The 24038-nt window shown below is 48.9% G+C and overlaps 1 protein-coding gene across 4 annotated transcripts in view; it reads right to left on the bottom strand.

Annotated features, from left to right (window-relative positions):
- Positions 1-4037: 4037 nt before the first annotated feature.
- The window catches only part of ZMYND8 (zinc finger MYND-type containing 8), a 34614-nt gene continuing 14613 nt past the window's right edge, over positions 4038-24038 (bottom strand). The window contains exons 9-18 of one of the 4 annotated variants that reach the window (XM_075845799.1): positions 22950-23090; positions 21740-21892; positions 21156-21659; positions 18661-19041; positions 18132-18316; positions 17412-17492; positions 16072-16150; positions 10968-11207; positions 10565-10713; positions 4038-4948 (exon numbers count right to left, since the gene is read on the bottom strand). In XM_075845799.1, coding sequence (XP_075701914.1) covers positions 4847-4948; positions 10565-10713; positions 10968-11207; positions 16072-16150; positions 17412-17492; positions 18132-18316; positions 18661-19041; positions 21156-21659; positions 21740-21892; positions 22950-23090 — 2015 coding nt within the window. In that variant the 3' untranslated portion in view covers positions 4038-4846. Of the gene's footprint in view, positions 4949-10527; positions 10714-10967; positions 11208-16071; positions 16151-17411; positions 17493-18131; positions 18317-18660; positions 19042-21155; positions 21660-21739; positions 21893-22949; positions 23091-24038 lie in introns of all 4 variants that reach the window. The other 3 variants (XM_075845801.1, XM_075845800.1, XM_075845802.1) reach the window with 3 other exon arrangements.

Raw genomic sequence — 24038 nt, 5'->3', positions numbered from 1 at the left:
ACTGTCTGCTGACCTGCTGTATCTAATGCTATCATGTGTGATACTGTCTGCTGAGCTGTGTATCTAATCCTATCATGTGTGATACTGTCTGCTGAGCCGTGTATCTAATGCTATCATGTGTGATACGGTCTCAGAGAGCTGCTGTATTTAATGCACACGTCAAAAACACAAGGCCCACGTGCCGAATCCATCCCACCACCTCATTTGATGTGGCCCTGAATCAGGTTTTTACATGCAGCGCCACAACAGCAGGACTTCTAAGTCCGCAAAAACGTGTGTTTTTTTTCTGCCGTCCGGTATTTAGTTCTCCCGGAACATTGCACTGCGCATGCGCCAAAAAGGACATGCGCAGCGCAAAGGGAAGAGTAGGCGGCCGTGGTCAAGTGAGCAAGTCTGAGTGAGGTGACTGACTCAGGTCAGGTGACTGGACTGGTTCATTCCCGAGCCGGCACCGGCCTCACTCAGACTGCCGCCGCGTGACCTGCTAAATATGATTCACGTCAGGCGGAGTGGAGAGCAGTAGAAGTACGCTACCACTCTGGGGCCTATGTCATACCTCCCAACCGTCCCAGATTCAGTGGGACTGTCCTGGATTCAGTTGTCCCGAGCGGCCGGGGATATATCCCACTGTCAACTGTATCTGCGTCCTCAAACTCTGCTACAAAGGTGAGGTTGTGGAAGACCGTTTCATGTCACAGATCCACCATGACAAGACTGAGCACAGCAACGAGACACAAGGTGGTTATACTGCATCAGCAAGGTATCTCCCAGGTAACGTTTTCAATGCAGACCGGGGCTTCAGGATGTGCTGTTAAACCTCTTCTGAAGAAGCGCAAAGAAACTGGCAGTGTTGAGGATCATAGACGCAGTAGTTGGCCAAGGAAACCATGCAGCAGATCAAAGACACTTTGCTTACTTCGCTTTGAAATCGATAGATATTAAGCAGTGCCATCAGCTCAGAACTGGCAGAAACCAGTGGCACCCATCTACTGTTCGGAGAAGTCAGGCCAGAAGTGGTCTCCATGGAAGAATTGTAGCCAAAAAAAACATGCATTTAATGTAGAAACAAGAGTAAGCGACACAACTATGCACAAAAACATAGGAACTGGGGTTCAGATAAACGGAAGCAGGTGCTCTGGACTGAGGAGTCACAATGTGCAGAAGGCAGTTTATTCTCTGAAGGGCTGGAGAGCTGTACAATAATGAGGGTCTGCAGGCAGCAGTGAAGATGGTGGAGGGTCCTGGAGAGCGGTACAATAATGAGGGTCTGCAGGCAGCAGTGAAGATGGTGGAGGGTCCTGGAGAGCGGTACAATAATGAGGGTCTGCAGGCAGCAGTGAAGATGGTGGAGGGTCCTGGAGAGCGGTACAATAATGAGGGTCTGCAGGCAGCAGTGAAGATGGTGGAGGGTCCTGGAGAGCGGTACAATAATGAGGGTCTGCAGGCAGCAGTGAAGATGGTGGAGGGTCCTGGAGAGCGGTACAATAATGAGGGTCTGCAGGCAGCAGTGAAGATGGTGGAGGGTCCTGGAGAGCGGTACAATAATGAGGGTCTGCAGGCAGCAGTGAAGATGGTGGAGGGTCCTGGAGAGCGGTACAATAATGAGGGTCTGCAGGCAGCAGTGAAGATGGTGGAGGGTCCTGGAGAGCGGTACAATAATGAGGGTCTGCAGGCAGCAGTGAAGATGGTGGAGGGTCCTGGAGAGCGGTACAATAATGAGGGTCTGCAGGCAGCAGTGAAGATGGTGGAGGGTCCTGGAGAGCAGGACAATAATGAGGGTCTGCAGGCAGCAGTGAAGATGGTGGAGGGTCCTGGAGAGCAGGACAATAATGAGGGACTGCAGGCAGCAGTGAAGATGGTGGAGGGTCCTGGAGAGCGGTACAACAATGAGGGTCTGCAGGCAGCAGTGAAGATGGTGGAGGGTCCTGGAGAGCGGTGTAATAATGAGGGTCTGCAGGCAGCAGTGAAGATTTTGGAGGGTCCTGGAGAGCGGTGCAATAATGAGGGTGTGCAGGCAGCAGTAAAGATGGTGGAGGGTCCTGGAGAGTGGTACAATAATGAGGGTCTGCAGGCAGCAGTGAAGCATGGCATAGGGTCCTGGAGAGCGGTACAATAATGAGGGTCTGCAGGCAGCAGTGAAGATGGTGGAGGGTCCTGGACAGCGGTACAATAATGAGGGTCTGCAGGCAGCAGTGAAGCATGGCATAGGGTCCTGGAGTGCGGTACAATAATGAGGGTCTGCAGGCAGCAGTGAAGATGGTGGAGGGTCCTGGAGAGAGGTACAATAATGAGGGCCTTCAGGCAGCAGTGAAGATGGTGGAGGGTCCTGGAGATTGGTACAATAATGAGGGTCTGCAGGCAGCAGTGAAGATGGTGGAGGGTCCTGTAAGTTTGAGGCTGCATTTCAGCACATGGTGTTGGGGATTTGGACAGGATTAATAATGTCCTCAATGCGGAGAAATACAGGCAGATACTTTTCCATCATGTAATACCATCAGGGAGACGTCTGATTGGCTGGATGTTGGGGGTTGTCCTGCTGCAGAATAAATTTGCCAATGTCATTAAGAACTATCCCCGGTGTAAAGAAGAACAAGGAGCCGTGGAAATGATGATGTGGCCCACACAGAGCAAGGATCTCTACATCATGGAGTCTGTCTGGGATACACGAAGAGACAGGAGGATGTGAAGAAGCGACATCCACAGATCTGCACGTAGTTCCCCAAGACGTGGAACAACCTCCCGGCTGAGTTCTTGCAAAACTGTGCGAGAGCGTACCTAGAAGAATTGATGCTGAAGGCAAAGGGCGGTCACTCCAAATATTGATTTGATTTATATTTATCTTTTGTTCATTCACTTTACATTTTGTTAATTGATTAAAAAAAACAAAAACATTCACACTTCTATTTTGGAAGCATTCTCACTTTGCAGCATTTTTCCACAACTGCCGAAAGCTTTTGCACAGTACTGTATATACCATAGGTGATGTGTCCATACACGAACATTGTACCTGTATATACAGAACTCTCCTCTCTCTCATATATATATATATATATATAGACCATAGGTGGTGTTCATACACTAACATTGTGCCTGTATATTGGGGATTCCCCTGATTATAGGGGGGTGACTGCTATCCGCGTATCGTGAGGCTCAGTGTGATTTCATGTCGTTGCCTGGAGATTTAAACAATCATTTTTTTAAGTCACTTATAAATCACTCAAAGAATAAAAAAGGAACATCTGGATTACAAGGACCGCGGGTTCTCACCTGCACCTCCTCTTTGTCTCCGGGAAAATCTTATTGATCTGTGTTGATTGTTTGGGGACAGATCACGCACAGCGCCCCCCAGTGACCACAGTAAGATTTTTCTTGGTTACTGCAGCATTTCTTCAGAATGATTTTTATTTGTCGTTTTTTGTTTTTACTTCAGGTAATAAAAGAAAATCTAACAGACTGAATATTCTCTTTACCTGGAGCAGTGGAGTCTTATTTCTCAGCTGGGACTTGTGGTTCTAGAACCGCTGAAGACCAGACCTAGTATGAGACTGACTGGAGGCAGCCGGGCCCCGGAGAAAGCTCACAATACACTTCTAAATAGAAGAGCGACATTTATCAGACAATGGCGGCAGATCACAGAGCTGGCCCCGGGCCCCTATCATAGCCTCATCTATACGCGTAGTCCGTGCCATTAGACAGGTATCTGAATGTGGTATTTATCCGTCTCCTGACCCCAATAGAACATGAATACAAGCACAGAATGAGTCATTTCTGTGAATCATCAGATCGGTGCAGCGAGCGGCGATCACTTCGATCAGCTGGGAGTATTAGTTCAGGTTTTCCACCATAAAGTCGAATAGAAACGTCTCAGGACACACTGATCTAGATATCAATAGGATGGGGACGGTTATATTACGGGTATCACAACGCACCCCATTTCCCTTTATTTCTGTATTTTGGCTGTGGTTTCGGGGACTGACCTGAACATAAGACAATGGACCTGACAACGTCTTTATACCCAGAAACAAAGAAACTGCAGCAAAAGGAAATGTTTGGATTTAATACAAATTTTATACAAAGAAAATGTGAAAAAATACTTCCATATGCTAAAAGCAATTATGTTTCACAAGAGAAAGCCGGACAGTCCCGCGCGCCGAACCGCTCGACCACAGATCCTTCTTCACTCGGGATCGGTGGTGTCTCGCCGTCATGTATACGCCGCTGGTTACTGTACACACCGTCTCCAAACAATGGTGAAAATCAATAGGGTGAGAAATGTACAATGTGTCGTACTGGAATGATATTATACGGAGGGGCCTCTCATATACCGACATCAGCAGTGATTTTACATGAGATACAAAGTGAACCTGCGGCTCCAATGTAACAGACTGACGGCGCCGCCATGGATTGTTCGCGATGTCATCCACAGACGGCGCCTTGTATTCATTTCCGGTTATTAGGATTGTTCCCGCGGGGAGTTCCCATGTGGGGGTGAAAGCTTTGATTATTCATATAGAAGCTCGTATCATTCACCACGTCTTTGTACACTGATTATAATGATACAAGAATCTTCTGCTTATCTACAGGTTGTCGCTCCATCCGTTGCGTCTTGTGCGCTGCGCCTCTGACACGTTTCAGCAAGGTCTGTTATAATGGGCGTCTTAAGGTCGCGGCTCCGGATAAACGTCCATAAGTTAAAGTGAATACAAATATAAAAAGATCGTTTTCTATCACATCCACAGATTGTACATTATTTACATACAGGAGGCGGCGCGGGGTCCGCACGCTCTGGTCGCCGCTCGCTCACAATGTAGTGTTTCTTTATGGTCTTGCTGTTAATGCTCGCAGGTCACACTCTCCTCACCTGAGCCGGCATGGTGGTCTGCACATACTGAACGCCGGCTCTCACCGCCGCCGCTCCGGCATTGGGGCTCACAACCACCGGGATGGTCTGTTGATGAGAAGCAGAAAAGTTACGATCTACAGAAGTCAACATTTACTATATAAAAGACAAAGGGACGACACTGCAACATTCTGCTGTACACGGTCAATGTGGTGGACGGGGCGGCTCAGCTTTGCTACAAGTGGTCACTGAACATTATTGAGCCGGAGCCCAATACGAGTGGAGAGTGAGCAAACCGAAACCACTGGATACAAAGCACAGCTTACATGGGACTGCCAACTCTAATCACCTTCATACATAGATACACATTAAAGTGGCACTCTCCGTCCCTAGGACCTAGTTTCAGCATATGGAGGTAATGGGGGAGCCCCTCTATTAGCCATAGAATCAATACAAGAATTGGCCTCCATGCATTATACAGAGCACAGAATGATGTCACGGCTCCCAGTCCCTCGTGTCCCCGCAGTCCCGGTCCATTCATATCTTCATGGCTTAATTACAACTTCTGGTTTATGGATCCAATAGGTGATGACAGCCGTAGGATGGAACCGAGCAACAACCATGGAAACGTCTTCTACTATACGCAACGTTCCCTCTGTCTGCGCGCCCCGTCCCGCTCGCCTTTTCTGCGCGCCCGACCCTCTCGCCTCTTCTGCGCGCCCTGCCCCTCTTGCCTCTTTTGCGCGCCCCGTCCCTCTCGCCTCTTCTGCGCGCCCCGCCCCTCGCCTCTTCTGCGCGCCCCGCCCCTCTCGCCTCTTCTGCGCGCACCGCCCCTCTCGACTCTTCTGCGCGCCCCGTCCCTCGCCTCTTCTGCGCGCCCCGTCCCTCTCGCCTCTTTTGCGCTCCCCGTCCCTCTCGCCTCTTTTGCGCTCCCCGTCCCTCTCGCCTCTTTTGCGCTCCCCGTCCCTCTCGCCTCTTTTGCGCGCCCCGTCCCTCTCGCCTCTTCTGTGCGCCCCGTCCCTCTCGCCTCTCCTGCGCCCCCCCGTCCCTCTCGCCTCTCCTGCGCCCCCCCGTCCCTCTCGCTTCTGCGCGCCCCCCGTCCCTCTCGCCTCTTCTGCGCGCCCCCGTCCCTCTCGCCTCTTCTGCGCGCCCCGTCCCGCTCGCCTCTTCTGCGCGCCCCGTCCCTCTCGCCTCTTCTGCGCCCCCCGTCCCTCTCGCCACTTCTGCGCCCCCCGTCCCTCTCGCCTCTTCTGTGCCCCCCGTCCCTCTCGCCTCTTCTGCGCCCCCCGTCCCTCTCGCCTCTTCTGCGCGTCCCGCTCGCCTCTTCTACGCCCCCCCCCGTCCCGCTCGCCTCTTCTGCACCCCCCGTCCCTCTCGCTGCTTCCGTTGCACAACTTGACTTTGATGGGATACGTCCGCTTTCCATCAGGGTGACCCTGGTTTTACCGGAAACCATACTCTCGGCCGGGTCTGCTGCGGAGTCTCGTTCACACCGTCCGGTCTTATTCAGCACGGTCATTGGATGGATTTTAGGAGTCGGCCGCCTTTCTCCTTTTGATGTCAGTGAGAATGAATGTGAAGTAGAGTCCACGATGCAATAAAGAATTTCACATTTTGCCTTTTAAAAACTTTGAGACTCTTAAAAAAACCTCTTGCACTTCAACGTAAGGCCTGGATGTGGACGTAGCGTTAATGAGTCATGACGTCAGTCCCATGTAACTGTGAAAACCCCCTATAAAGAGGTGACGTCACAGACATTTATATCACGTTGATTGGATATTGATTGTTTGGCGGAAACATGGCCACGTCCATAGTAAACAGGCGATGCTGCCAAACCAACCACTGATTTGACGTCACCGCTCCACCTTGAACACCATTTTGTGTAGTTTACAGACATTACCTGCATAAAACGTCTGTCCTGTACCTGAATTACAACACGTTTTTATACTCCAGTCACTTCCAGAGCTGCAGTCACAATTTCAATGCTCTGCTGTAGCACATTGTGCGAGATGTAGTGTTTATACCGGACATTGTAAAATAACAAAAAACACATCTCCCACAATGCAATACAAAAGGGAGCAATGCAGGGAGCTATTCTACATTTTACATGACGAGTAGATCGCCAAAGTCCAGTCATCGTCACGCCAGCTTAAAGGGAAGGGGTCATGAAATTTTTTTTTTTTTTATCATATTGCTTTTAGTTTGATATTAACATAAATTTTATTTGTGTTCTACTTATTTCTTTTTTCTCTCTTTTACTTCTCGATGGGCTGCCATTTTTTTTCACCTTTGTATGAGTCGATTAACGACACATACAGAGATGGAATACGGCACATCAGCCCCATAGAGAATGCGAACGTGAGCCGTTCCATTCTCAGAAGTGTACGCGCATGCGCCGCTCCCACACAGACCAAAACGTAGCTCGTTCGCAGAGCGAAATCCGGTGCCATTTTCATGTGGATCGGAAGCCGCTGCCGGACAATAAGATGACGACTTCCGGCCGCGGCTTCCGCCTATATGTTCAAGGAAGCGAATGCGCAAGGAATAGGAGCGTAGACCAGCGGAGGCGGCAGCAGCAGGTAATTTATTTTCATGTATGTGATGTGTGTGTATTATGTTCGTGTGATACTGTCTGCTGAGCCCTGTATCTAATCCTCCTACGCTGCAGTCACTCAGAAAATGGCGGCACACAGTGTAGGAGGTTTGAACATTCAGAATAAGGGAGGGGGGATTGTGTGAGGACACTAGAGCGAGTGTGTCTACCCCAAATTTGCAGCATAAATCAATGAGGTTGCTTTACCGCATGCCAATGCTCCAATTTTGGGAACTGCTCCCTCTAGTGGCCAGCACATGGAAATGTTATAAATTAGAATTGGATTTAGAATATTTCCGGACTTAATAAAAAAATAATAATAATAATTCTAGCGACTCCAGCAAAGTCTTTAAAGTTCAGCCTGCAAAACCTCCCATCTTACTATAGGTTTAATGCCTGCAGCTCTGGATGTGACTGGAGTATAAGACATGATGTAACTCAAGATTAAAAGTAAGGCAAACGTTTTTTTAAGAAATACTCAGCATTTTGTGTATAACATATAAAAAGTCAATCTGCAAAACTACGTTATAAAGTGGAGCACACAATCAAAAGTCACATCTGATATGGAGGACCGGGTGATTGAGGTCACATTCATTTCTAGATTTGCTAACATCTGGAGAAAAGACATGATGAGCCGATAGAAGTGACAGGAACGTCCAGCGCAGATCGCTTTCTCTTTAAATCTCTCCCTACGGTCTTTGCTCCACATACAACACGCCAAGTCCCACATATGTCATAGAACAAGAGGCGACAAACATGCAACACGGCCGCTGGTTACACCAAGAAAGAGATTGTGGTTACACGGCGAGGTCTCGCGCTGCAGCCAATAATGTGGGAAACGCATGAAAGGTCCACGTTACAGAGCAAAGAGAGTGGCATCGCAGAGCCCGGGCACCAACTGTTCAGAGTCTGTGAAACAGGAGATTATGTGGGTCAATCTGTCCGTCTGCCCAGCATCTCAGGACCTCATTTTTCACAGAGTGGGGGGGTTGGTGACCCTGACTCCGGGCGATGTGAGAGCAGCGGCGCCGAGATCACACTGGAGAAGCGACACAGAGAGGAGACACTGATCTACTCCACTACCGGGACGCCAACAACAGACCGGATGAGACGCTGCTACTTACAGTTGTGGGCTGAGTAGTTGGGATAAAGGCAGCGTTCTGCGGCACGTGGAGCAGTTTTATGGGCGGGCTGCGCGCCACTCCTGTTACTATCTGCAGAGACGGCACAGGGAACCGTAACCATGAGGACAGTGACTGCTGCCGAGCACAATACAGGTCTGCCTCCTGACACTGACCAATCAGGGAGGACGACATAAAGCAATGTGAGTGGGGGATGGGGTGGTATCGCCTCTGGATGATAAATCTGAGGAACTTGCCGGAGACATAAATCCCAATAACCAACGTCCTATAAATAGATCCACACCCACGACAGTGAATTATCAGTCTCAACACAATTATAAAATAACACCCAGCGATAGATAAAATCTTTGGGGCCTTTCATAATACGGATCAGACAGGATTTCAGCTGTTGGACGCGGGTGTTTTGGTGCCGTGGCCGGTGAGTTCCAGGGGCGGGCTAGGTCTATACCCGTCGCTACATCTATAACCAGATTGACTGATCTCTGCTGCGAGCTCCGCGGGCGTCCGGTCCAGCGTCACCGACATCTCAGACGGACCCTGGGATTGCAGCCCCCCGGTCACTTCCCCCTCTGGTGATCGGTCAGGATTATGTGAAGGTTCAAACTCACGGGGAAAGCCACAGAAATGTGTAATAGTCATACACTGGATTACACCGATCAGAGCTCGAAACATTCAATGTAGGGGCACCGGTCATCAGAGGGGCAAAAACATCGGCAACGATCACAACCGACTGTCCAAGTGGAGAATTGCTCAGAACTTTGCAAATACGTGGCTTACTGAAGCTGCCGATTCTCATGCGATGCGAGTCCCCGATCTGAGAACACATCACCCTCAGTCAGGCCGACCGCTCTAGTGACATAAATGTAGGAGTCTCTCTCATAAACCTCTTTTGCGGTGGTATTATTATGATCATTGTTCGGTGTGTGGCCACGTGTAGTCCTCGCAAGGTGTAAAGCAGCCACTATGAAGGGGTCATTGAACGACACTAAATCTAAAGTCAAGCTTCTCTCTGTGCAGGGGAATAAGTGAGTGAATAATCTATTGTGGCCTTCCATGGCCGGATCCACAAAAAATCCTCAAACTCCTGCCCCAATATTTCACCATTAAACTAAATCCGCAGAGAGTGTGTTGGCCAAACACAAAAGAGGAACGGCGTCCCAAACGGCCAATTTCAACTAATTTTATGTGAACGATTGCCAGCCGATAATTCTGCTAAAAAAGCGATTGTCAGGTTAGATTTCTTCGGCTGGTCGTCGGGTGAATCGGTGTGTATGGCATGATTGCGGCATGATTGGTCGGTTACAGCCAATCGTTCCACACTTTAACAAAAAAAAACAACTACGTCATTGATCTGTCAGTTCAACCTGGCACATTGATCGCCGGATCGCTGGTGGCCGATCCTAGTCTTAAGTGTTGGCATCTGATGTCTATTTGCAGCCTCTCGGTGAAGCCATCCAGGAGCTGGAGATCCAGAGCCGCTGCTGCAGGATAGAGAAGTCTGCAGGGTGAACGAGTTACACCGGTCGTGGTTCAAGTTTCAATATAGAGGTGACACGGCGCCAAGTATACGCTAACAGGTCACCTATGGCTTGTGAACGAGCTCCGTGGATTCCTACAGAGACGGACCCGGACTTTGGATCATGTTTAATCCTTTGTAAAACAGTGAGAACAATCATGGATTGAATTCCCGGTGTTCTGGGGTCTTGCAGGCGCCGAGTTATGGCCGTCATTGAATGTGTTATTGTAGAGACCGTACCATGAAACAGAGGGGGCTGCTCCGACACGCTGCTCACATCAGACAGCACAAGACGAGAGAGAAGACGCGGCGCGCGACTCAAGTCCAACACAACATGGATGAGATTTCAATAAAAAACCCCTCATAATAAACATTTTCAGAAAGGGGAGGCGAGAGGCTGCTCTGCCGACAGACACACAGAATGGTCTTCACTCACTTTGGACGCAGGCAAGCTACCGACCGGCGATACGTACAGTGACACTCTCTTTGCTCTTATCGGCCGCTCCTTCCTTCTCTTTCGGCGTTGTGGTGGTTTCGGCAGGCGCCGGCGGGGCACTCGTTGTAGCTGGGGCGGTTTTGTCCGTGTTGAGGTCTGGGTCGGCTTCCTGCTGCGTCGCAGTAGCTGCAGATACGATACAAATCTATATTAAAACGAATAATGCATGCAAGTCCCTGAAACGAAATAAGATCGAGACGCATTGTATATGGCTTCATGTCTCGGGCGCGGGAATAGCGGCACAAGTAACCGGGACCCCTCTATATGGTCTGCTGCGGATTATACCTGCTACAAGTATATGAGATGTCTGCTGGTTACGAGTTATAATGTGAAGTGTCTGATATTCCAGGTGACCCGGCTGCTCCACGTTCTACCTGTACCTGACTGCGTGCAGGACTTCATGTGCTCGGGCCAATGCGCCTGCTGACAGGGGTAGTCGCAGTAGCTGGTGTTCCAGCAGCAGTAGAAGATGGCCTCCTTCTTGCAGTTGGCGCACCACTGCTTCTTCTTGGTCTCATCCACCGCCTGCTGCTTCTCCAGCTCGGTCTGTTTCTTCACCTCTGCAATCTGCCGGTCTCTCTCCTGCTCCAGACTCTGCCTCATCTCCGCCATGGTGAGCTCTACAGGGGAATAAAAACCAAGAGACGTCCTTCATGGCTCTGAACATGATGTAAGTGCAGCGGCGGGTGTGCGCGGCACGTGGAATAGTAACATACATGTAAATAGATGATGTAAGTGCCGCGGCGGGTGTGCGCGTGACACGTGGAATAGTAACATACATGTAAATAGACGATGTAAGTGCAGCGGCGGGTGTGCGTGGCACGTGGAATAGTAACATACATGTAAATAGATGATGTAAGTGCAGCGGCGGGTGTGCGCGTGACACGTGGAATAGTAACATACATGTAAATAGACGATGTAAGTGCAGCGGCGGGTGTGCGTGGCACGTGGAATAGTAACATACATGTAAATAGATGATGTAAGTGCAGCGGCGGGTGTGTGCGGCACGTGGAATAGTAACATACATGTAAATAGATGATGTAAGTGCAGCGGCGGGTGTGTGCGGCACGTGGAATAGTAACATACATGTAAATAGATGATGTAAGTGTAGCGGCGGGTGTGCGTGGCACGTGGAATAGTAACATACATGTAAATAGATGATGTAAGTGCAGCGGCGGGTGTGTGTGACACGTGGAATAGTAACATACATGTAAATAGATGATGTACGTGTAGCGGCGGGTGTGCGCGGCACGTGGAATAGTAACATACATGTAAATAGATGATGTAAGTGCAGCGGCGGGTGTGTGTGCGGCACGTGGAATAGTAACATACATGTAAATAGATGATGTAAGTGCAGCGGCGGGTGTGTGCGGCACGTGGAATAGTAACATACATGTAAATAGATGATGTAAGTGTAGCGGCGGGTGTGCGCGGCACGTGGAATAGTAACATACATGTAAATAGATGATGTAAGTGCCGCGGCGGGTGTGCGCAGCACGTGGAATAGTAACATACATGTAAATAGATGATGTACGTGCAGCGGCGGGTGTGTGCGGCACGTGGAATAGTAACATACATGTAAATAGATGATGTAAGTGCAGTGGCGGGTGTGCGCGGCACGTGGAATAGTAACATACATGTAAATAGATGATGTAAGTGCAGCGGCGGGTGTATGTGGCACGTGGAATAGTAACATACATGTAGATGATGTAAGTGCAGCGGCGGGTGTGTGCGGCACGTGGAATAGTAACATACATGTAAATAGATGATGTAAGTGCAGCGGCGGGTGTGTGCGGCACGTGGAATAGTAACATACATGTAAATAGATGATGTAAGTGCAGCGGCGGGTGTGTGCGGCACGTGGAATAGTAACATACATGTAAATAGATGATGTAAGTGCAGCGGCGGGTGTGCGCGGCACGTGGAATAGTAACATACATGTAAATAGATGATGTAAGTGCAGCGGCGGGTGTGTGTGACACGTGGAATAGTAACATACATGTAAATAGATGATGTAAGTGCAGCGGCGGGTGTGTGCGTGACACGTGGAATAGTAACATACATGTAAATAGATGATGTAAGTGCAGCGGCGGGTGTGTGCGGCACGTGGAATAGTAACATACATGTAAATAGACGATGTAAGTGCAGCGGCGGGTGTGCGTGGCACGTGGAACAGTAACATACATGTAAATAGATGATGTAAGTGCAGCGGCGGGTGTGCGTGGCACGTGGAATAGTAACATACATGTAAATAGATGATGTAAGTGCAGCGGCGGGTGTGCGCGGCACGTGGAATAGTAACATACATGTAAATAGATGATGTAAGTGCAGCGGCGGGTGTGCGCGGCACGTGGAATAGTAACATACATGTAAATAGATGATGTAAGTGCAGCGGCGGGTGTGCGCGGCACGTGGAATAGTAACATACATGTAAATAGATGATGTAAGTGCAGCGGCGGGTGTGCGCGGCACGTGGAATAGTAACATACATGTAAATAGATGATGTAAGTGCAGCGGCGGGTGTGCGTGGCACGTGGAATAGTAACATACATGTAAATAGATGATGTAAGTGCAGCGGCGGGTGTGCGCGGCACGTGGAATAGTAACATACATGTAAATAGACGATGTAAGTGCAGCGGCGGGTGTGCGTGGCACGTGGAATAGTAACATACATGTAAATAGATGATGTAAGTGCAGCGGCGGGTGTGCGTGGCACGTGGAATAGTAACATACATGTAAATAGATGATGTAAGTGCAGCGGCGGGTGTGTGCGGCACGTGGAATAGTAACATACATGTAAATAGACGATGTAAGTGCAGCGGCGGGTGTGCGTGGCACGTGGAATAGTAACATACATGTAAATAGATGATGTAAGTGCAGCGGCGGGTGTGCGTGGCACGTGGAATAGTAACATACATGTAAATAGATGATGTAAGTGCAGCGGCGGGTGTGCGCGGCATGTGGAATAGTAACATACATGTAAATAGATGATGTAAGTGCAGCGGCGGGTGTGCGCGGCACGTGGAATAGTAACATACATGTAAATAGATGATGTAAGTGCAGCGGCGGGTGTGTGCGGCACGTGGAATAGTAACATACATGTAAATAGATGATGTAAGTGTAGCGGCGGGTGTGCGTGGCACGTGGAATAGTAACATACATGTAAATAGATGATGTAAGTGCAGCGGCGGGTGTGCGCAGCACGTGGAATAGTAACATACATGTAAATAGATGATGTACGTGCAGCGGCGGGTGTGTGCGGCACGTGGAATAGTAACATACATGTAAATAGATGATGTACGTGTAGCGGCGGGTGTGTGTGACACGTGGAATAGTAACATACATGTAAATAGATGATGTACGTGTAGCGGCGGGTGTGTGCGGCACGTGGAATAGTAACATACATGTAAATAGATGATGTAAGTGCAGCGGCGGGTGTGTGCGGCACGTGGAATAGTAACATACATGTAAATAGATGATGTAAGTGTAGCGGCGGGTGTGCGTGGCACGTGGAATAGTAACATACATGTAAATAGATGATGTAAGTGCCGCGGCGGGTGTGCGCAGCACGTGGAATAGTAACATACATGTAAATAGATGATGTACGTGCAGCGGCGGGTGTGTGCGGCACGTGGAATAGTAACATACATGTAAATAGATGATGTAAGTGCAGCGGCGGGTGTGTGTGGCACGTGGAATAGTAACATACATGTAGATGATGTAAGTGCAGCGGCGGGTGTGTGCGGCACGTGGAATAGTAACATACATGTAAATAGATGATGTAAGTGCAGCGGCGGGTGTGTGCGGCACGTGGAATAGTAACATACATGTAAATAGATGATGTAAGTGCAGGGGCGGGTGTGTGCGGCACGTGGAATAGTAACATACATGTAAATAGATGATGTAAGTGCAGCGGCGGGTGTGTGCGGCACGTGGAATAGTAACATACATGTAAATAGATGATGTAAGTGCAGCGGCGGGTGTGCGCGGCACGTGGAATAGTAACATACATGTAAATAGATGATGTAAGTGCAGCGGCGGGTGTGTGTGACACGTGGAATAGTAACATACATGTAAATAGATGATGTAAGTGCAGCGGCGGGTGTGTGCGTGACACGTGGAATAGTAACATACATGTAAATAGATGATGTAAGTGCAGCGGCGGGTGTGTGTGCGGCACGTGGAATAGTAACATACATGTAAATAGATGATGTAAGTGCAGCGGCGGGTGTGCGCGGCATGTGGAATAGTAACATACATGTAAATAGATGATGTAAGTGCAGCGGCGGGTGTGCGCGGCACGTGGAATAGTAACATACATGTAAATAGATGATGTAAGTGCAGGGGCGGGTGTGCGCGTGACACGTGGAATAGTAACATACATGTAAATAGATGATGTAAGTGCAGCGGCGGGTGTGTGCGGCACGTGGAATAGTAACATACATGTAAATAGATGATGTAAGTGCAGCGGCGGGTGTGTGTGCGGCACGTGGAATAGTAACATACATGTAAATAGATGATGTAAGTGCAGCGGCGGGTGTGCGCGGCATGTGGAATAGTAACATACATGTAAATAGATGATGTAAGTGCAGCGGCGGGTGTGTGCGGCACGTGGAATAGTAACATACATGTAAATAGATGATGTAAGTGCAGCGGCGGGTGTGTGCGTGACACGTGGAATAGTAACATACATGTAAATAGATGATGTAAGTGCCGCGGCGGGTGTGCGTGGCACGTGGAATAGTAACATACATGTAAATAGATGATGTAAGTGCAGCGGCGGGTGTGCGGGGCACGTGGAATAGTAACATACATGTAAATAGATGATGTAAGTGCAGGGGCGGGTGTGTGCGGCACGTGGAATAGTAACATACATGTAAATAGATGATGTAAGTGCAGCGGCGGGTGTGTGTGCGACACGTGGAATAGTAACATACATGTAAATAGATGATGTAAGTGCAGCGGCGGGTGTGCGTGGCACGTGGAATAGTAACATACATGTAAATAGATGATGTAAGTGCAGGGGCGGGTGTGCGCGTGACACGTGGAATAGTAACATACATGTAAATAGATGATGTACGTGTAGCGGCGGGTGTGCGCGGCACGTGGAATAGTAACATACATGTAAATAGATGATGTAAGTGCAGCGGCGGGTGTGTGCGGCACGTGGAATAGTAACATACATGTAAATAGATGATGTAAGTGCAGCGGCGGGTGTGCGCGGCACGTGGAATAGTAACATACATGTAAATAGATGATGTAAGTGCAGCGGCGGGTGTGCGCGGCACGTGGAATAGTAACATACATGTAAATAGATGATGTAAGTGCAGCGGCGGGTGTGCGTGGCACGTGGAATAGTAACATACATGTAAATAGATGATGTAAGTGCAGCGGCGGGTGTGCGCGGCACGTGGAATAGTAACATACATGTAATACATTATGTATTGGATCTGTCAGCAGAATGCCGGAGGAGCCAGCGCTCACCCAGATTATGCTTCATCTCGGACAGCTCCTGCTGGTGAAGCCACTGCAGTTTTTCAATCTCAATTCGCAAACGTCGGATCTGTGAAGAAATCAACAATTGATAGAAGGTTAAAATCACAACGTACGAGGTTCCCGGGGATTTCATCCTCCAATTAACCCCTTAATGATACGGCCAATGTGAGTTTTTCATTTTAGTTTTTTTCCTCCCCGCCTTCCACAAGCCGTAACTTTCTTCTATTTCTTGGTCTATATCGCCGTATGAGGGCGTGTTTTTTGCAGGACAAGTTGTCGTTTTTCATGGCACCATTTATTGTACCGCATAAAGTACTGGGAAGCTGAAAAATAAATATTTGTGGGGTGAAATGTGCAAAAAACAGCGATTACGCAATTGTTTTGGGGGGTTTTGTTTTTACGGCGTCCATCTCAGTTAAAAATGCCATTCTCCATATTCCACAGGTCGATACGATTACGGCGATGCCAAATTTAGGTTTCATTTTTATTTATTTTTTTAAAACATTGCTAAAAAAATAAAACAAAATGTTGTGTCGCGATCGTTTTGAGAGCCATAACTTTTTTATTTTTCGGCCAATTTAGCGATGTGAGGGCTTATATTCTGCGGGGCGAGATATCGTTTTCACTGATACCATTTTGGGGTAAATGCGACTTTTTGATCACTTTTTATTCCATTTTTTGGAGCGCGAATGTGACCAGAAAACAGCAGTTTGCGTGCTTTATAGATATATTGCTTTACGGGGTTCACCGAGCGGGTTAAATAACGCTATATTGTGATAGTTCTGACGTTCACGGACGCGGCGATACCAGTTATGTTAACTTTTATTTAGTTTAACATTGATTTAGGGGAAAAAATGGGAATGTTTTTTTTATTTTTTAAACTTTTAATATTTTTGCTTTTTGGAACATTATAAAAAACTTGAACTGTTTTTTACATTTTTTATTAGTTCCCCCGGGGACTTGAACCAGCGATCGTTGGATCACTTGCATGATATACCCCCATACTAATGTATTGCATTCTATCATGATACTCACAGTCTCCTTTGAAGCACTTCATTAGGCCTCCACGCTGCCATAACAACCATTGTCACCCCCCGATCACGTTGGGGGGGTGCCCCTGATTCGGACAATATAAATGCCGTGGTCGTGATTGACCGAGGCATTTAAGGTGTTAAACGTCAGAATCAGTGATCTTTGACTCTGTCCATTGCAGTGAGGTATCGGTGGTAATAACACAGCCGTGACCCGCTGAGCATGGAGCGCACTCACCCTGTGAGCCCCCTCCATGGCTGTCACCTACTAGTATGTAATATCAGGTGTATACCTACCTCCGCTATGGTGCTCCCTGTTGTATTCTTGGACAGGTCATTGTAGATTTCAGTCATTGTGCCTTTAATTGCGTCCATCATCTGTAAAATAAATGAAGTTATGAATGAAGAACAGACTCCAAACACGTGACGGCAAAGACGGCGAACGTGTGCGCGGCAGAGAAACTAGACAGCGCAAGGACAGGTGTATGTTGTTTACGGAGCTGATGATTATGTCACTATGAATGGAATAGATAAATAGAAATGGATCTATATACAGAACACGGTACAACTGTAGGGCCGTCGATAACAGATTCAATGATCTAGACTAAAACAGCATTGCTGGGATCCACCAATCACCACAAGGAGGAGGAGGAGCTTTCCGATTCCTCCTATTGAAATGAATGGTAGTGTAATGTGTATAAGATACTGCCATCTACTGGTCACACGTGATATGTACACATCCTATGTGACGAGGTAGACACGGTGCATTATATACAGGAGACATTACACAATAAACCTCTATACACCGATGAAAAGAAACCGATGGCTGTTATACACCCAATGTGGAATAAGCGGCAATACCAGACACATTCATGGATAAGCGGCGCCCTGCTTCCAAACAGCACAAACTCTAAATGATTGGTTACTAGCGGACTATTAGGGATTGAAGCTTTTTTATTACCACTCACCAGGTAAAACACAAGCATATATTATGGAAGGAGTCCTCGGTCTACTCACCTTGCTGGTGTATTTGGCAATGTCAGCAGCGACATCAGCTGAGGCGGTAGCGATGGGTAGATCGCTGGTGATTGACGTGGTCAGCGGCTGTGCCGGGCTGGTCACCATGGCGAGTGGAGGGGCACTGGTCACCAGGGTTATAGTGGAGGTGGTTGTAGTTTGTGTCACTTCTTTTTGTTGGACCGCTAAAAAAAAAAAAGAAATATTTGTTTTCTGATGGCGTCTGCACGGCGGGGTAGAGAATTGGATCTCATCGCGGCAGAACGGCCAATAAGAACACAACGATTCCAAAACATCCGCAGCTTTACATGCAACACTTTGTAAATCTTACAGCTAAATAATATATTAGTACGACAGATGAAAGGAGATCCAGCTTGTCCCGCTATAATAAATGCGCTTGTTAGATGGAGGTGAGGAATGTACAGAGATGATGGGAATATGAGCGTCTAGGTGACTGGGACCCACAGACGGAGGGAATGAAGACACTGGTCCCGAGGACTAGGCCAGGGACATGATCAGCATGCAATACCTTTCACAGCCTGCCGTGTCTGGTATCTGGTCCCTTGTGGAGACTGTGACGGCGCAGGCGTGCTCGGCTGCTGTTGCTGCTGCTGCTGCTGTTGTTGTTGCCTCTGAACTTTCTGCATGTGCCATTTCTGGGATGAGGTCTGAAACTTACTGGAAGAATTCCACACCACTCTCTGCACGGTGGGAACTGTCTCCTTGGGCAGCAGGGGTCTCTGCTTCTTCACTGGGCTGCCAGTAGCTGCTGTTGGGGTGCTCGCAGCTGATGCAGAACTTGTGGTCACTGTTACCCCTACAGCAGGGGCAGCCTGGGATGCAGAGCGAGTCAAGATGGGGGTCTCAGCGGCGGGGTGGCTGCTGGCATTGGCTGCGGATTGCGATTTTACTGCTCATGAACCAAATCAGAAAACGATAGGTTGTTGAATACAGTACAATATAAATCCCTATGTAATGTAGTACAGTATAGAATACAGAATACACAGGTTAGCACAGCAGTATAGAATAATAGTGACGTACACTGTAGTATAGAGTAATATCACATTACAGTACTATGGCGTGTTCTATAGTGTAGTACAGAGATGTGAGGAGTACAGTATAGCGGAGAGTACACCGGCAGGCCTCACGCACACGACAGATTTCCTCCAGAATTACGGACCCATCCATTTCTATGGCCGACTGACTCCTTCCCATATATCTATGTGATTGTGTCCGTGCCGCACAAACCTTCCGTTAAAAACATAGGAAATGTCCTATTTTTTTATTTTACGGACCGTGCGCTCATACTTTATAACGGGAGCGTGGCCCGCAAATGTAGATGACTGTGCGCAGCCGGCCGTGATTGGGGCCTCATAGAAATGTAGTATAATGTAATATAGTAAAATACAGCACAGCATGTAGTATAGCGCAGCGTAGAATAGGGCGAGTAGTATAGAAAAAGTATGTGCCATATTATAGCATAGAGAAGAACACTGCAATAGTATAGTATATGACATCACAGTATAGGAGAATACAGCAGTGTGTAGTACAATATAGTGGAGTGTAGTATAGAATTGTCTCATCCTGTCCTATAATGTGGTCTACGGTTATTATACTGCATCGTACTATGTTATCATGTAGTAGTGTTACAGTAGTGCAGTATAGTGTTACAGTAGTGCAGTGTAGGGTTACAGTAGTGCAGTGTAGGGTTACAGTAGTGCAGTGTAGGGTTACAGTAGTGCAGTGCAGTGTTACAGTAGTGCAGTGCAGTGTTACAGTAGTGCAGTGTTACAGTAGTGCAGTGTTACAGTAGTGCAGTGTTACAGTAGTGCAGCGCAGGGTTACAGTAGTGCAGCGCAGGGTTACAGTAGTGCAGCGCAGGGTTACAGTAGTGCAGCGCAGGGTTACAGTAGTGCAGCGCAGGGTTACAGTAGTGCAGCGTAGGGTTACAGTAGTGCAGCGCAGTGTTACAGTAGTGCAGTGTTACAGTAGTGCAGTGCAGTGTTACAGTAGTGCAGCGCAGTGTTACAGTAGTGCAGCGCAGTGTTACAGTAGTGCAGCGCAGTGTTACAGTAGTGCAGCGCAGTGTTACAGTAGTGCAGCGTAGGGTTACAGTAGTGCAGCGCAGTGTTACAGTAGTGCAGTGCAGTGTTACAGTAGTGCAGTGTTACAGTAGTGCAGTGTAGGGTTACAGTAGTGCAGTGCAGTGTTACAGTAGTGCAGTGTAGGGTTACAGTAGTGCAGTGTAGGGTTACAGTAGTGCAGTGTAGGGTTACAGTAGTGCAGTGTAGGGTTACAGTAGTGCAGTGCAGTGTTACAGTAGTGCAGTGCAGGGTTACAGTAGTGCAGTGCAGTGTTACAGTAGTGCAGTGCAGGGTTACAGTAGTGCAGTGCAGGGTTACAGTAGTGCAGTGTAGTGTTACAGTAGTGCAGTGTAGTGTTACAGTAGTGCAGTGTAGGGTTACAGTAGTGCAGTGTAGTGTTACAGTAGTGCAGTGTAGGGTTACAGTAGTGCAGTGTAGGGTTACAGTAGTGCAGTGTAGGGTTACAGTAGTGCAGTGTAGGGTTACAGTAGTGCAGTGTAGGGTTACAGTAGTGCAGTGTAGGGTTACAGTAGTGCAGTGTAGGGTTACAGTAGTGCAGTGTAGGGTTACAGTAGTGCAGTGTAGGGTTACAGTAGTGCAGTGTAGGGTTACAGTAGTGCAGTGTAGGGTTACAGTAGTGCAGTGTAGGGTTACAGTAGTGCAGCGTAGGGTTACAGTAGTGCAGCGTAGGGTTACAGTAGTGCAGCGCAGGGTTACAGTAGTGCAGTGTAGTGTTACAGTAGTGCAGTGTAGTGTTACAGTAGTGCAGTGTAGTGTTACAGTAGTGCAGTGTAGTGTTACAGTAGTGCAGTGTAGTGTTACAGTAGTGCAGTGTAGGGTTACAGTAGTGCAGTGTAGTGTTACAGTAGTGCAGTGTAGGGTTACAGTAGTGCAGTACACTGTAGTTTACTTGATATATAGTAAGAGGAGACAGACGTACATTCTGGGTGTTTTGCGGCCAATACTTTAGCATCTTTTTTGGATTTCCGTCCTTCTCGTCCAGAGTGATCTTCACCTAAGTCAATGACCAGTTCGCTCTCAGAGTCCGAGTCCAGTCCGAGGTGCACTGTAGGCGAGTCCGTCTCATCCTTTATTTTCAGTTTTTCCTTTGCGGAGTGCGGCAGGGATTTACTCTTGTCAGGAAGGTTTTTCTCCGCGGCGGAGGCCGGCTTCTCCTTACCCGCTGCGTCGGCCTTCTCTGTTGTGCTCTTGGATTCATCTTTCACCTCGGCTGGGATTGAGGGCTTGGATTTTCTCTTTACGGAGGATGAAGGGGAGATTTCCTTTTCTTTGACACTTTCCTTGTCTTCCTCGTCTTGTCCATTTTTTGACTTCTGTTCCTCGTCACTCCCATATTCGCTGTCACTAGAATCCGTCTTCTCGGACTCCTCGGAATCGCTGTGCTCCACTGTGGCGTAGGGGTCATCTGGAATCTCATTAATTCCTGGAGTAACACAGATTATAAATGAGGTGTCTAGAAATGTGAGGCGCGGCAGATTTACTACAGTACATTTACGGAGATACCTAATTGGGCTTTGCAGCTCTCGATGGTTTTGTCCAGATTGAGCTGGAAGCGGCTGCGGATCTGTCTCTTGGGGGAGATGAGGGGCGTTGGAGTGGACTGATGAAGCACGGACTCACTCAGCTCCTTCAAATCCATTTCTGCTTTACTTCGGTCTAAAAACAGGAACAGATAGAAGATATAAAAACAAGATTTCTATTACATAAAGACATCGGGTCAACATAAAAGTAAAGTCACAGGAAAATGTCCTAAACCCGGGACCCAAATGACAAGCGCCGCACGTTTACACCAGTCACTTATGGGGCACTCGAGCGATCACATGAACGATCATTGACCTGTGTAAACAAGCAGAGCGCTGTTCATCGGCTGATCCTGCAGCATAAAATATTATCATTGTCGGCAGCGCATCTGTGTACGCAGGAAAACGCGCTGCCGACACGATAAAAACGCATGAGGACGAGCGATGTCATCCCCATACATGACTGATCACAGCTCCTCACTGATCGGCACTCGCTTACATGGCGCATATCGGGCCGTGGAATAGGATTCTTATTTCGATTATTAAACAAAGACAGGAACAGACATTACTAAGGTAAGAGACCCGGGGAGACGCCGAGCCCAAAACATTAGCCAAATTCCTTTCATCCGTAATCTGATAATCTGGCTTTTGGTTCCGGCACAATGTGCAATCCCCAGATAATGAAGTGACTGCGGCAGATTTTTTGGGCTCATTTGATGCTGTATTAGAGGAATTGCACGGTGTATATTGTCCTGTGTTTGCAGAGCTGAGGTTGTCCTTTGTTGATGGTCCCCAATATAAGGATACAAGACATTTTTCTTCCCTGAACAGAGCGATCCGTGTTGTATTTTTGGACAGTAATATTATACGGTGTTTATGACGCACTAATAACAGCAGTGCCCCCTACAGTGCCCACACAGCTACTGCACCTGAGCAGCCTGCAGGACGGGGTAGTTTTGTGAATTACCTCTGAATCTTCCCTGTAAGCCCTGGTTACACATTGTACTTTCTGCATATATTAGTACGTGGCTGCCGCATTGACGTCCCGTTCCTTACATAGGCTTTTCTGCGGTATTTGGTAGAGCAGCTAGAAATATATATTATTCAGGGTAGAACGCCAACTAACCGGATTGCTTATAAACTTTTTTTTGCTCATCATTATTAAAAGAGGAACGGTCTCCTCAGTCACTGACCGAGGTTGAGGTTGAGGATGCTGCCGGTGCCGGAGTTCCTCTCCGTCTTACAGGTTATTGGTGTAGAGGATTGTGGAGAGAAAGGTTTGGGACTGCCTGATATGCTGCCACCATGTCCCGTCTTTATCGATACAGGAGAAGCTGAAAAATCAAATGCAGAGAAATTAAACAAAGTTGGGCTTATTTATTTACTTGTTGTGGCTGATAACAGAGGACAATAAACTGTATTCATCTATCCTCAAGTTAGCTGATAGAGAGCAATAGACTGTATTTCACCTGTCCTACAATCAATTCTCCCCCAAGCTTAACATGGCTGATGATAACCGGCATTCAACAGGTTAATACTATAGTATGGTACAAAAAGCAGGGGTCAGAGCGCAGGCCACAGCCGGGGGGGGGGGTCAGAGCGCAGGCCACAGCCGAGGGGGGTCAGGGCGCAGGCCACAGCCGGGGGGGTCAGGGCGCAGGCCACAGCCGGGGGGGTCAGGGCGCAGGCCACAGCCGGGGAGGTCAGGGCGCAGGCCACAGCCGGGGGGGTCAGGGCGCAGGCCACAGCCGGGGGGGTCAGGGCGCAGGCCACAGCCGGGGAGGTCAGGGCGCAGGCCACAGCCGGGGAGGTCAGGGCGCAGGCCACAGTCGGGGAGGTCAGGGCGCAGGCCACAGTCGGGGAGGTCAGGGCGCAGGCCACAGTCGGGGAGGTCAGGGCGCAGGCCACAGTCGGGGAGGTCAGGGCGCAGGCCACAGCCGGGGAGGTCAGGGCGCAGGCCACAGTCGGGGAGGTCAGGGCGCAGACCACAGTCGGGGAGGTCAGGGCGCAGGCCACAGTCGGGGAGGTCAGGGCGCAGGCCACAGTCGGGGAGGTCAGGGCGCAGGCCACAGTCGGGGAGGTCAGGGCGCAGACCACAGTCGGGGAGGTCAGGGCGCAGGCCACAGTCGGGGAGGTCAGGGCGCAGACCACAGTCGGGGAGGTCAGGGCGCAGGCCACAGTCGGGGAGGTCAGGGCGCAGGCCACAGTCGGGGAGGTCAGGGCGCAGGCCACAGTCGGGGAGGTCAGGGCGCAGACCACAGTCGGGGAGGTCAGGGCGCAGG

This window comes from Rhinoderma darwinii, chromosome 13 (genome assembly GCF_050947455.1).
Source record: "Rhinoderma darwinii isolate aRhiDar2 chromosome 13, aRhiDar2.hap1, whole genome shotgun sequence".
Classification (NCBI taxonomy): domain Eukaryota; kingdom Metazoa; phylum Chordata; class Amphibia; order Anura; family Rhinodermatidae; genus Rhinoderma; species Rhinoderma darwinii.
The sequence above is the reverse complement of the archived record's forward strand: the minus strand, read 5'-3'. Positions and strand labels throughout refer to the sequence as shown.